This window comes from Camelus ferus, chromosome 12 (assembly GCF_009834535.1).
Source record: "Camelus ferus isolate YT-003-E chromosome 12, BCGSAC_Cfer_1.0, whole genome shotgun sequence".
In the NCBI taxonomy this organism is placed as follows: Eukaryota; Metazoa; Chordata; class Mammalia; order Artiodactyla; family Camelidae; genus Camelus; species Camelus ferus.
The window spans coordinates 61,505,261-61,520,709 of NC_045707.1; the positions used below are offsets into that span (position 1 = coordinate 61,505,261).

Here is a 15,449-nt window from a genome sequence, read left to right on the forward strand (position 1 = left end):
ATAATCTTTAGTATACTTATATATTTTGGATGTCTGCTGTATACCAGGCATTCTTCTCGGTGCTTGAGATTACAACCATAAAAAAGAAAACAAAGCAACCTGCCTTTCTGGAATTCTAGTGATAATAAATAATAATAATGATGATAATATAAATAATAATAATAAATGATAAGCATAATAAACAAATTCTATAGTATAGTTTAAAATGGTGATACTTTCTATGAAAAAAATGCTAGGCTAAGGAGTTCAGGTGATGGTGGCAGATGGTAATTTTAAATGTGATCAGTGTGGATGTCTTTGAAAAGGTGCCTTTTGAGAAAATACTTGAAGGGGACGCAAGAGGGAAGCATGTGGATACTGAAGGAAGAAGATTAAATAAAGTGGAACTATAATACTAGGCAAAAATCATGTAGAAGTTGGGAGAGCTGAGTGATTATTGTTGAACTATTCTAAGGTATTTGTATTGGTGGGAGGAGAGTCGAGGTATTGAGTAACTTTTGACTTTGTTAAGTAATGAACATGTTAACAATTTAAGAATGACTGTTTAAAGAAAGAATACCAAACCAGTAGTGGGAAAATGACAGATGAAAAATATTTAATTAACCCAATTGAAGTCAAGAAATCCGAAAAAATTTTTACTTTTCTTCTTTCTTCTTTTTTCATATATTTATTTAAGGTTATTCATGTCCCCTGATTTACAGTTTAGTTGCAATTCATAAGGTTTAAGAGTGGACTGCTTTTTTGCTATTCAGTTATAAATATTTCATAATTTCCATTATGGCTTATTCTTTGACCTGTTAATTGAGGGCACTGTTAAGTTTTTCTAAATGGGTTTCTAAAGTTGTTTTTTAGTTATTGATTACATTTCATTTTATTTGTAGTCAGAGACTATGAACTAGGTGATAAAAAGGCTTTGCTGTTGGAACAGGGATGAAGAAATAGATAAAATGAAGAGAATGAGTTAAGTATCCATATTTACATCCCAGATCCTGTGTATAACAGACACGGCATTTCTGTTGATTTAGGTGATAAGGATTTTTTAAAAATTATTCTTGTATAATTACTTATCCCTATGGAAAAAAATGTAGGATTTAGTATCTTCCTTCTCCTTACACAGAAATAAATTCCAATTATGACTTAAATGTGAAGAAAAAAACTTCACAGGAAAATATGAGAGTACTTCTGAGTTTTTCCAGGACCTCTTACCATTGCCTTTGTGTATATTTATCTTCATAGTCAAATATTTAAATACTATTCTCAACACAGCATCCAGAGTGATTCTGTTAAAGGTAAGTCGGATCATGTCACTCCACTGCTCAAAACCTTCCAATTGCTGGCTTTCCATGGTACTCAAAGCGAAATTCCAAGTCCTCACATTAGCCTTCAAGGCCCTTTCTCAACAATACAGCCCCTCTCTGATGTCATCTCCTACTCCTCTCCCCTTCCTTTTGTCTCTTCCAGACACTCTGGCCCCTTTGTGGTTCATAGAAAAAGCCAAAGTGCTTCTGCCTCAAGGCATTTGCTTTTGTTTCATTTGCCTAAATTCTTTTTCCCAGAAGGCTACGTGGCTCATTTCTAGCCTCTATTAAATATCTGCTCAAGTTACGTCTTTTCAAAATACCTAACAGTGGTATTTTATATTACTTAATACACCTATCACTTCCTGTTGGTCCTTTTCTGCTTTGTATTTCTCCATAACCCTTATCCTCACATTCTGTGATGTAATTTGCTTATTTATATTGTTATCATAATTCCCCTCAATTGAATGTAAGCCCCGTGAGGCAGGGATTACTTCTTTTTTTTTTTTAAACTACTGTATCCCCAACATCTTGACAGACAAGTTCAATATTTGATGAGCAGATTAATAAATGAACCCTTTATGACTCCAATTAAATGTTAGTTTCTTTTGTGAAGTCTTCCAATTATAAGGGATCTCCTGTCATTAAAACACTTCCTGTTTCTGTATCACTACTTTATTTCTCTTTTCCCCTCTGTATTAGTCAGGGTTATCCAGAGACACAGAACCAATAGAACATATATCCCCATCGTCTCTTTATTCACACACACACACACATACACACACACACATACACACACACATTTTAAAGAAATTGGCTTATACAGCATGGGGGCTGGCAAGCCCCAAAGCTGTAGGACAAGCTGACAGGCTGAAGATTCAGGTAAGAGCTGATGTTGCAGTCTTCAGTCTGCAGGCTAGAAACTCAAGCAGAACTTGTAAATTGGACTCTAGAGGCAGAATCCCATCTTCTTTGGGAAACTTCAGTCTTTGCTTTTAAGGCCTTCAACTGATTGAATGAGGCCCACCCACACTATGGAGAGTAGTCTAGTGTTTGATCTGGTGTTTGATCACACAACTGGTCATCACTTTCTAGCCAAGATGGCACATGAAATAAACAATGATACCCTTTTACTCCTCCAAACACTTCATGTGCCTATCTTATTACTTTGTTCTTCTTTTCCTCTCATGTACGGCAGTCATTCAATGTACAAACCCTGTTAGCTGTACTTTTTAAATAATCCAAATACTTCTTCCCATTCTGTGGACAGCCAGTATCTTGGCTGGAGCTGCCATCATCCTGTCCTGGAACAAAGGCAGTAGTATCTTTCTCGGTTTCTCTGTATCCATTCTTGCTTCATTACAATTAATTTTCCATAGAAAAGCCAGATTATTCCTTTAAAAACATAAATCCCCCTCTTTTCAAAACCCTCTAATGACTTCTTGTCACCCTTATAAATTCAAAGTCCTAGATGTGGCTCACAAGGCACTACTTAATCTGACCATGGTTAATCTCTGGCCCTCATCCTACATTCTCCCCTGGCTCACTCTGCATCAGCCTCATCCATCAGCTTGAAAAGGATGCCCTCTCCTCAGGCCTTTTGCACGTGCTGTTCCCTTTGCCTGCAGAATTCCCCTCAGTGAAACCATACCTTATCCTACAACTTCTCCTACTATCAATGTCTATCTTGTTAACTTATTGTATTTTTCTTCATTGTATTACTTACTGCCTGACATTATATTATTTGTTTATTTAGTGTTTGTCACCTCTATTAGATTGTAACCTTCACTAAAAGAGTGTCTTTGTTTGCTTTGCTGCTGTATCTATAGCACCTAGAATGAATTAAAGAAATGAGCACTCTTTAACTTTCTAAAAATGTTGTATGTAATTGTAAGCTTCTTTAGAAGCTATATCTTATTTGCCATATACACACTAGGGGCTCAGTAAATATCTTAGACTAAATAAATAATTTAAAAGGCAATACTGGATAGGCTTATATACTGTCCTTTTTCTAAAATTGGATATATTTGCAGACAGTAGATATTCAGTGGATGCTTCCTGAGTTTCAAATGCAAATTATTTTGGATTTATAAATAGTAGGGGTTAACATATGGCTAATTTAGTTTTATTTTGTGTAGAGAGAAACTAATTGGCAGTAATAACAAAAGAACTTTTGTAGTGAATTGTTTTGAAAATAGGCAAAAAAAGTACAATTTATGCTATCACCACATAATCCAAGATGATTGCTTCTATAGGAGATGTTTCCTGTATTCAGAAATACTAAAGCAATTTACATGTACTAAACCTAAGTGCCAGGAATAGACAAAGATATGTCTTAACATTATTTTCTTGAATATCTCTTTGTGGAATGGGTAAGGGTAGTTAGGCACTAGAATTTTTTAGTCTTTGATTAGAAGTTGAAGTTTAGCTTTTTTCTTTTGTTTCATTTTTACTTCTTTTCCAGTTTATTTTTGCTTTTCTCTCTGTGTGGGGGTAATGGGTGGATATATTTTAATAGAGAATAGGGAAGAAATAGGAGTGATTACTTCATGCCCATTGACTTCCCTCATTTTATACTTTAAAAATGTGTTTGTATTTTTACTCCAAAACCAGCCCCAATTTGCAAAGTTAGATACATACATTTTGAGGGAAGCTAATTTTGAAAATACAACAGTAGATTAGGAAAAAAAAAAACTTGATTTTGTGGGAAGAAAACTGGATTAAGCTTCAAAAAATTGTAGTTCTGATTTGAGTATCTGACAGTTGGATGTGTAATTCAGGAGAGTTATTGCATGTTAGGGGAGAATGGAACCTTACAAAGATCTCAAACCAGACCCTTCCTTTTACTGATAAATTGATGCCCAAAGACATTGTGTGCAAAGCAAAGAATAAAAGAGAGGCTTCCTGATTCCCAGGCCTTTTCCCTTTTCATTATATCAATATTTTAATTTGTAATTATACATATATATGTATATGTGTATATGTTCACATATTTAAAGTAGTATCTTTGTCTCTCTCTAATACTATATGACAGTCTTACCTTTTTTTAATTGTATTTATTTTTATTATTTTTTTGGAGGGGTAATTAGGTTTATTTATTTATTTATGTTCGAAGGGAGTACTGGGGGTTGAACCCAGGACCTCGTGCATGCTAAGCATGCACTCTACGCTTGAGCTATACCCTCGGTCCCCTCTTATCTTTTTAATAATTGCAGGCTCTTTGAGACCAGACATATGCTCAAATTTCTTTCCTTCTCAAAACATCATCCTGGAGCTGAACACCCGGTACATGCCCTGGAAAATATGTTAAATAGAATTCACTTAAACGCAGAATTGCACAACAACCGCCGTGGATCCGGACCAGGCTTTGGCCTTCTCCCTGCACAGGGCAAGAGCAGATAAGTGAGCCCGCTCCAAGTTCCCTGCCGAGGTTTAGAGGCGCCCCGGAGCTGGTCCCCTGGAAGAAAGAAGGCTTTCACTTAGGTTTCATCCCTTGGGCTTTTCCGTGAGTGCCTCTGCTGGGGCTGCGGGATCTCCTGCGGCACGGACGGGGCAGGGGAAGGAACGCAGGTGCAGCAGTGGGGCGGGAGGTGGCGTGAAAGGAATTAGGACCGAGGACATTCTCTCCCTGGAAGTGGGAGAGGGATCCGAGTCCCAGCGTGGAGCCGCCTGTTGCCAGGCAACCTGCAGACGCGGGCCTGGGCTAGCCAGAGCCTCTGCCGGGAACCGTCCCCTTCCAGCTCCTCCTGTCCGAAGCTGTCTCAGGGAGGGTTTCCTCGGTGGAATTCCTCCAGTTTATACATTTTCCAGCCCTCGCACTCTGGATTTAGTCTTTATCCAGATTGTTGGGTAAGTTCAGGTTGGCTGCCCCTTGAGTCCCACCCCAGTCCATGAATCCCAGGTAGGAAGAGGGTGGAGCATTCTTTCTGGTACGTTGCAGGTGCTCCTAAGTATGATCTCAACTTTTGGGGGAGTGACGTGGGGGTAATTACTCAGCTTCGTTTGAAATTAGGAGTGACCTCAGGTTCTATTCAGACACCCAGGTCTGTTATCACCTAGGCTCCAAGGTAGTCTTGGTCCCCAATTGCATGGAGCTTAAATGCTAAATTATACTTACACATCTCTTTCGTCTCTCCTTGATCACGGGCTGAACTTGATCAATTTATTCTTTGCTTTCCACTATGTTCTGATTTGGCATAAGCAACATTATAGCCACTTAATACTACTAACCAAGAAAGAAGTGATGATAATTGGAGCTGGAAATAATCATTTTTAAAAATGAGAGACATGAGAGGTGAATTCAGTACTTTTTGTCGCAAAAAAGATAATATGGTAAGATATGGATCTGTTAGTGAACAATATTCATTACATGCTAGAAGTAATGTCTCATGACTTGGCAGCTGTGTGCATAGAGACAGAAGCCATCAAGTGCTCTTCCCTCCTCCTGCTACCCCCCCCCCCACCAGCGTACCCCAGCTGAGTATTCAGGGGAGAGTCTGTTCCTGCTTCTTGTAGCTTCTAGGGACTGCTGCTTTCCGTCCATTTCAAAGCCGGCTGCTTAGCAACTTAGCTCCCCTTTGACCTGTTCTCCCATCCTCACGCTTTCTCTTCTCACTCTGATCATCCTGCCTCCCTTTTATAAGGTGAGTAATTGGGCCCACCTGATACTCCAGGATACTCTCCACATTTTGAAATCCTTAACTTTTAAAAAAATTCTTACACTGTAGCTATATTTTGCATAGGAAAGGGGGGGAGGAAACACTACAGGACTCAAAACTTTCAGGAATTATGATATTTAAGGGGAATGATAAAAAGATTAATTCCCCACGTGAGTAATTCAAACTCCATAACTAAACATAGATGCTCCTTCTTTTCTTTCCTTGTTTTTGACTTTACTAACTTTATTTTTTAATTGTGGTTGTTGTTTTTAATTCTTATTTTTTACTGAAGTGTAGTCGATTTACAGTGTTAGTTTCAGGTGTACAGCAAAGTGATTCAGTTATACATACATATGTATTTTTTCAGTTTCTTTTCCATTATTATTCATTACAAGAAATTAAATATAGATCCCTGTGCTATACAGCAGGTCCTTGTTGTTTATCTGTTTTATATATAGTAATGTGTATCTGTTAATCCCATACTCCTAATTTATCCCTTCCCCCTTTTCTCCCTGGTAACCACTGTTTGTTTTCTATGTTCATAAGTCTATTAAAATCTTTAATTTAATCACATTGGAAAAGTCTTTTTTGCCATTTAAAGCGACATATTCACAGAGTCTGGTGACTAGGACATGAGCATCTTTGGGGGACCATTATTCAGACTAGTATTACACAAATGTTGCCTCAGATAATGTAGCTGAGTCACAAAAAGTTGATTTTGGTGAAAGAAGTAAAAGTGATTAACCACACGATTTCTTTCCATGTAACGTTATGTAATTTGTATGGCTTATTTAAAATTAGAGTAAGAGTTGTCATTTTATATTTATTTTACTTTTTTCAAAGATATACCGTATGATACATACGTGAACTTGAATGGATTTAGAGGTTAAAGGAGTTGCTGCTTCTCCTGCAAGTCAAGCTCAGGCAATGTCTGGAAGGAAAAAGCCACTACAAGTATGTGTGTTACCTAATTTTCCTCCTGTAGGATGATTCATTACATAATTTTCTGACTCCTTTCTCCATGTTTTTATGACTAACTTATACTCCCAAATAATTAGGGTTAATATTTCCTAGATTTGAATCATTGAATCAGCAGAATTGAAGATAATCATTACTTGAAAATTGGTCATTACTTGAATTAGTTTTATTTTCTTAATTGAGCTTATTATCTTTGTTTTTTTATTACTATTTTAAAAATCATCTGTGTATGTCTCCAGAAAATATGCAAAATAAATAGTAGAAAGAAGAAGAAAATATCAATATACATTTTATATTAGCTAAATAGGAAGAGAATCTAGGCTTCTAAAATTAGGACTTTTATCCTTTTTAACCTTCATAATATCACTGTTGTGTATATTATTAAGTGCAAATTTAAAGCTGCTTTGTCCCTGTATTCACCACAGGGTTGGGCAAATATAAAATTTAGTTTAGAAGTACATAGAGGTATTTATTTCATTGCTATTCTTACTATTTCAAATATTGAATGCTTATTACTTACCAGCAAACATGATAAATGTTTCTGTGATTTTTATCATTTAATTCTCACAGCCAACCTTTGAGGTAGATATTATTATTAACTTGCTTTTAGATGTGGAAGAACTGAAGCTTCCAGAAATTGTACCCTGCCAAGATTTTGAACTTCAGTTCTGACTTCAGGATCTGTGCTCTTTACTTTATGTTTAGCCTTCTCCCTTATATGCTTGAGCTAGTGCTTTGGGGTTGTTTTTTTTTTTTTATGGTTCACAATATTATGAATTAAATCGGAATTATTTGATAATTTGAATCAAAGCAGCCCTTCTTGGGGGAGGCTGTGCATGTGTGGGATCAGGGAGTACATGCGAAATCTCTTCCACTCAGTTTTGCTGTGAATCTAAAACTGTTCTGAAAAATAAAGTCTATTTTAAAAAAGGACAGCATACAAAAATATCCACCTTTTAAAATAAAGGGTCACATAATAAATATTTTTAGCTTCTTGGGCCATGCAGTTTCTGCTGCAATCTTTTAACTTTGCTGTTATGGTTGTAACACATAGACAATTTGTAAATAAATGAGCAGGGCTGGGTTCCAATAAAACCTTTACCTATGAAAACAGCTGGGCCATAGTTTTCCTAGGTCTGGCCTGGGGGTTTATAAACTATAGTTTATCTTTATTCTGGATTGGCTAGCACAGTTTTGTTGGAATTAGGTAACTTTCATTCTAAAACATTTATGCCTATGACTTCATGATTAAATAGGCCTATTTAACAGATTTTAATAAGTCTATTAGGACACTTTCTGGGGAATAACAATGATGACCATCATGACGACTATGAGAACGACAGCTGTATTCTATTTGGATTTTCTTCCTAAAGTTAGATGATGTTATAATGGCTCCCAAATATAATTAAGAAATTTTTTGATGGGTGATGAAAATGTGCTGCTATTTTAGGCTATGTTTTATATATATAAAATTATATTTTTAAATTATTATTATATTAAAATTAATTAAATATAATATCATATGCTATTATAGCTGTTATATATTTGGTTTTATTTTATTATTACATATAAATATATTTTTCCATTTCAATGATCATCTTGTGAATTTATATTTCTACAGTTTAACTGTTTATTAGGATAGTGCTTAAAACAATGCCATATTGAAACTGATACTGAGCTGAAATTGCTTTCTTTTATTCTTAAGGTCAGACTGATGAGGCCCAGTCTTGCATACAACTCTGATGCTTGCTAGTAGTATCACAAAAATGACCCGTTAGAGGGCATCTCAGAAGTAAGCTATAAGTGATTCTGGGTAAATGATTTCCTACTTTTATTAACTTGAACTTTCCCTAAGACTCACACATATTTCTTAATTCATGGTGGCTAAGCTTACTGTAATTTTCAGGTCTTTGCACCAGTTTCTGGCAATAAGATTGAACATTTCCAAACACATACCTGTAAATATTTGGTCGCCTCCTTGCCTAAATCCTGCACTGTCTTCCCATTACCCTTGGGATGAAGTCCAAGTTCCTTATCTTGTGTTAGAATGTAATAGCTCTGGCCACTACCTCTTCACGCTCTGGATTTCTGCTCTTTCCAACCGCCGACTCCTGCCTGTGGGCCTGTACAGCACAAGTTGTTCCTCGTGGCTGGAGCAATTTTCTCTCTCCCTTCTTCATCTGGCTCCATTTAGAGTTTTCTTTTTTCTTTTTGAAAAAAAACTGCCTCAGTTCTCTGGACGAGGTTGGGTACACATGCTAAGTGCAGCTGCTCTGTCTCAGTACGTATTTTCCACATTGTTTGAGTAAATGTCTTCCCCAGCAGACAGAGTTATGTGGGTTCTCATCCTGTCTCTGTGTCTCAAGCACAGTAGGGAGGCGCTTAATAAATATTTCTTATAGAAAAGAAACTCTTCTTATAAAAAAGAAAAGTTATAATTAGCCTTATTGCATTGACACATTGCTTATCTTTTAAAGTATAAATAAATGATATATGCATACTGATTCTAATTTTTTTTTTAATTAAAGCAAGGATGGACCTCCAAATCATGGGGAGTTGAGGATCCTTGCCTACCTGTGTAAGTCACATTTCTTCACATTTGAGCTGTTTAATGGGTAAATACATTTATAATACATTAACAAGCAAGAAAAAAATGAAAAATTATATATATAGCTATGACTGTGAACCACAGAAAAGTTTATATGCATGTGGATGGCCTGAAAATTACTATGTCAAAATTAAAGTAGATCCTGTGATAGGATGGTAAAATTAAGGGTAATACTTCTCTTATTTTTTAAAATTTTTCTTTAATATTATTTTTACATTTTTCTGAAAATTTTAAAATATTGTTTTACTTAGAACATGCAGCCAAGAGCATTTATTAAAGAAGTACATAGAATCTTGCACTTTATAATTGGGATAGTCAAAATGAATTTAATAGGAGGTATGTCTGTGCTTTAATCTTATCTTGAGATATATTACAGTTTTATCAGTCTTATTAAAATGATTTTAGTTTTGGGCTGGAATACAGTAATTGTTATATATATATTTTACATCCTTGCCTCTTAAAAATTGGAAGGATATGACTTTTATATTCTTTCAAGTATGTTAGACTACAGGGCTTCTTGGAAAATAGAAATTAAAAAGTAACTTATTAGGCTGACTCGTATAAAACTGACATTTTTATAGATCAAAAATGGGCAAATGTCAGCAATTTCATGTGGTGCCACAAAATAGATACCTGTATGCTCATCCAGAGGGAAAAACAGAGCTAGGTGCAGGTGTTAGGTACGAGATACTGAGTGATGATGGTTAGATGGGTGCCGGAAAATGTTTAACAACTGGTTTTCTAGAAGTGTACTGTAAGTTTATTATCAATTGTACTTGTTAATTTTAAATAAAATTAAATATATTTCAAGTTGATTATAAATTTTACACGAACATATCAACCAACGTGAGTATTAGTTGATAATTTCATTTATTGTAGAGTGATGCGAGTGATTTCTTTGCTGAATCAAGTCATAGTTTTGAATACTGGAACAGTATTTCCTGAGTTTTTTGTTACTGACAATGTGACAGTTCCAGACAGGATATGCTTTTCAGCTTAATATGCACTATTAACGTTTTCTCCACCACTTTCGTCTTCCTCAGAAATCAGCAAAACAATACATCAAGTCCCAGTTCATAGCATTTGCCCATTTCTGTGTAAGTGATCCCACTGTGGTTGATTTCAGGCTGTCACTGAACACAGAGTTGAAAAGAGATGACACCATAATATTACCACTCAGACATGATAGGTGTAAATGGCCTCCAGAACACAGATAGTAGCTAAGTACAATAAAACCATTAAGAAGTGATAACTTTTGAGTACTTGTTACCTTTTTAAAATATAATTTAACTACTTAATTTAATTTTATTACATTTAAATTAATTTTCTTAATTTAAATTTAATTTAATTTTATTTTTAATAACTCTGTATTAACAACCAGCTCAAAAAATTACTGAACACTTTAAAAAAAGCCTATCACAGCTTATAGGAGCCAGCAAACCACTGGCTTCAGTGTACCTGAACATATGTGATTTGCAACTATTAAAGTCTCATTTGTAAAAGTTATGGGATGCATAGATTATTTCTTTCAGGGTCCCACGACTTGATTTGGGAAGCCTTGTTGACTCTGATGACGAGGTAATTTTTAATTGGTATTTAATGTAATAAACATTTGAACACAGGGTTACAGATAGTGTATAATTAGTATCATTTAATTTTATTTTTAGGATGATTTTTCACATATGCCACTTAGTATAGCGCATATTCATTTTAACCCACCAAATTCATCTGCTTTTGGTTGGGTTACACCATGCCAAATACCATATACTCAGCACCATCTAAATGACCTGGTTAGTATTTATTTCTTATTACCAACTTTCAGAAATACAGTGTGCATTTATCACTATATTTAATCCAGGAATTTCATTATGTCCAGTCTATATTTTGTTTAGTTTAAGTATGGTATATATTAACATCCCAAACAGTACTGTTGATGAAATAATTTTACTTTGTTTTACATTCTTGCCTCACATAAGAATACTATTTTTAAAATGTCATAAAATTGGCAAAGTACAGGTTTATACTAATGGGGATTTTAAAATTATGGCAGAAAATTAGATCAGATCTTTCTAGCTTAACAATACAAAATTGGTCTCTTGGAAACTGACATACTTTTGGCTACTGGGATCCTATGGGGTAAGTAAGTAACTATACTGATTCCAAGGTGTCTCCTTGGGACATATTTATACTTCAAACAACATATAGTGTTTTATTTCATGTTATGAACACAAGTTCTGACCAGTATTCCTATGAGTAGGGCTTGCTTTTCTGTCTTTGTTAGTCTTTCTCCACTCATGTGCTCTTCAGTCTCATTTTGGGTCAGTTACATGAATAGCATCCTTCTCTGTAGCATGCTGCAGTTTTCACCCTGAAGCCTCGCCCCGTCCTCCTTTGGGTATAGACTCGGATACAACCACTTCCAAGGGTTGTACTGGCTTTATACTCACCTTGGAGCGACTGTCCCTCTCTGGGACAATATGTGTTTGCTTCGTATTCCTTTTTGGTTTCTCTTACCCGCTGGCTCTGTTACCTCTCATCCCATGGAAATGTGGCACGGAGCCAGGTAATAGCAGAAGGTGGAGTATCTCAATATTCTGGAAATGGCAACCAGAGCGTCTCCAATTCCTATGGCTGTTCTGGAAGAAATGATTGGCAGTGGAGTTTTTCTGGGGCAGGAATAAAAAGCCTATCTAAAACCCGTAAGAAGAAAGAAGAGTTATTTTTTTCCTCATCCCTATTTTAGAACCAGGACTGATGTCCAGCTGGGAAACAATACAGGCTTGCTGGTTTCTGAGGCCAGTGCCCATTCTGTGCAGGCTCCGCGTGCTCTGATTGCTCAGTGATGCTGCACCAGCTGAATATTGTGAATGTGACCTCTCTTTAGGAACATTGCGTGTAGTTGTCTGTTTCTTAGGCATAAATGCTAAGGTGGAGGATAAACCTGTTAATGTTAATAAGGAAAGTTAATAATAATTCTGATTTTTTTCTGGCAGATAGTATACTTTTTCTTTTTACCTCTAGGAGCAGGACATAATACCTAATAATTTGCCAGCACCAACCGACAAATATAAACTAAAATATCAGCAATACAAAACTGAAGTGAAAGAGGGACATAAACAGTATAGTCAGAGAAATACAGAAAAGACAAAGCCACAGATCACACATCAGCAGACTACCCAGCAAGAAGATAGATGAAAAGGTAATATGTGTGGCTTTATCCAATTGTAATGAGATCTAAAGGAAACAGTACACATATTATAGAAACATCTTTTTGTCTGATGTCTTGCTACTCGTCATAATAAAGTACAAAAACTAACATTTATTTTCTGTACGCCAGAGATTGTTTTAAGTATTTTACTTACATTAACTAGTTTATTCTTCACAGCAGTCCTAACAGGTTGTTATCACCATTTTACAAACTCAACATGGGAAATTGCCTTTACAATCAGGCAGGGTGGAACTGCTGCATAAATGCTGTTAGAAAATCCTACGATAGTTAGGTGAATTAAAACACTTGAATAGTAATCTCTGGAAATAGAAGAGGTCCGTGATATGAGAAATGTGAGCCCCTCTTGAAAGCAGAAAGCAACATGTAAATTGATTCTTTTGGCTGATAAATAAAAAATAAAGTTAGATATATTTAGAACCCAAGACAATAGCTAAAGGCTGTAGCTACTAACTAATCAGGCTGATACATCAGTCAACTGATAATGTCAAACAGGAAAATAAAAGCTCCACTCTGCTTGGTTCTAAAGGCAAGTTCCCCATGCTGAGTTTTCCTTCCATTTAGTATAAAATGGTGGTGAATCTCTTACTGTCAAATTCTCTTACTACCTAAAATGTAAGCTTATATGTGTGTATATATATATATGTATATATTTTAAATTAATGAAACATCTTTAAATAAAACATGAAAATCATTAAATTTCAATTTTACCGAAAATAATGTTAATTCCTGAATTGTACTTATTATTATTTACTCCAGATAAATCCTTTTTCACTAACTCTAGAAAAAGATAAAACACCTTTTGGATTTAGAAAATGATTGCCCTAATTCATTCATTCATTGTTTACTCTTTCAACAAATAGTTCTTGAATGTTTAACTATGATGCAAGGTACCTTTCCAGACACTGGTGATAAGTCAGTGAGTAAAACAGACACAAATTCCTGCCCTTACAGAGTATATATCCTAAGGAAAGAGTGAGCAAGAGAAAAAAAAAAAAGTGAATGAATGAATGACTCAATCAATCCATCAATCAATTCATCTAGAATGACAGATGGTGACAAATGCTGTGGGTCCAAGGGAACCGAGGTTGGGGTAGCGACTTGTACATGATCGTCAGGGAAGATCTTTTCCAGAAGGCTGCATTTTAGCACACGTCTGAAAGGGGAGAGGAGCAAGCCAGTCAGGAGAAACTAGGTGTCATGAAGTAGGAGTAGGCACGGTGTTTGGAGCAGGAAGAGCCAGGGAGAGACGGGAAGAGACTGTTCAGCAAGATAAAGGGAGGCTGAGGCTGGGAGGCAGATTACAGAGACCTTGTAGACCACTTAAAGGGCTTTGCCTTCTATTTTGTTTTGTTCAGAATGGGTTTCATTGGGAAGAAGGTGTGGCTGGAAGCAGGTGGACCACTGAGGAGGCTATCACAGTGATCCAGGCAAGAGATGAGGACGTTGGCCTGGACCCAGGTGGTCGCAGCAGAGTTGGACGAGAAGTGGTCGTGATGAGGGGTCAGATTCTAGATAGATTCTGAAGGTAGGGCTGAGAATATTTAGCGATGGATTGGTTACAGGCTTGAGAGAAAGGAAAGATGAAAAAGGACTGGAAGGCTTTTGACCTGAGCAGTTGGAAGAGCGGTCTTGTCATTAACTGGAGTGGGGAAGACCAAGGGAAGTCTGATTTGGGGAGGCTACATTTGAGATGCCAAGTGGAAATGTCAATGTTTCCCTTTTGCAAAAGGTTAAAAACAAGCTGAAACAAAAGAAAATGCTTTTGAAAGTTTCTTCCAACCTATAATGCAGAGCTTGGCTTATACTTAAACGTTATCTATTAATTTAATCTTTTCATTTACTGTATATAATGTTAAACATCTTTTTGGTGCCTGTTAAAATAAATCACCATTTAGGAAAAACAAATATATTAGTGGGTAAACAAATAAAGTTATAAGGTATCCTCATAAATTTATTTCCCAATAGAAAATACTTAAACAAGATTTATTATTCATTCGTTGAATAAATGTTTATCAGGTGCTCCCTATGTGTGGCCCTGTTCTGGCACCAGGGCTACTGCAATAAAAAAGACAGTTTTTGCCCTCGTGGAACTTACAGTAGGAGGGGCAGACAACAAATCATAAACAAATGTGTACTAAAGTTTCATGTAGCAATCAACGGTCATGAAGACAGAGAAGGGTATGGAGATGGAATGTGACTTTTCAAGGGAGATCTAAAGTAAGAACAAGCCCTGGTGGAAAAAACTCTTGAAATCTAGTTTTTGACAAATTAAGTTTTTGACAAATTGCTGCCCCTGTTGAGGCATTATTTTGTGTTAAGGTAATGAAAGCACATCTTATATTCAGAGAAAAATCTAGTGTTTATCTCTTTAGGATTCTTGTCAAAAGTTTAGAAAAGCACAAGTGAAGCCAATGAGTCACCGAAGTCATTAGTGAATGTTTACTGTGCACACAACAAAAAGAAAGTTTGCAAACCAGGAGCGCTGAAATCAAACGTGGAATGAGATTCAGGGGTATATTGTTATAAAGCAGTTTTATATAGTGAGAAGGCAGTGACTGTTTGTTCTTCATAGTGATTGGCTGTACTATTAGAATTTTCTTAAATGATAGGGATTGGTTAGTGGTTACCCCTATCAATTTTGGGAAACAGTTTAAGTTACACCTATGATTTCCAGAGAC

General features: G+C 36.0%; 1 protein-coding gene across 1 annotated transcript in view; it reads left to right on the top strand.

The window, feature by feature from the left end:
• The window catches only part of CAPS2 (calcyphosine 2), a 75,957-nt gene that overhangs the window by 32,769 nt on the left and 27,739 nt on the right, over positions 1–15,449 (top strand). Inside the window, 5 exon segments of the mRNA XM_032493746.1 lie at positions 6,800–6,910; positions 9,463–9,512; positions 11,075–11,120; positions 12,564–12,716; positions 12,718–12,741. Of these exon segments, the coding sequence (XP_032349637.1) occupies positions 6,800–6,910; positions 9,463–9,512; positions 11,075–11,120; positions 12,564–12,716; positions 12,718–12,741 (384 nt within the window).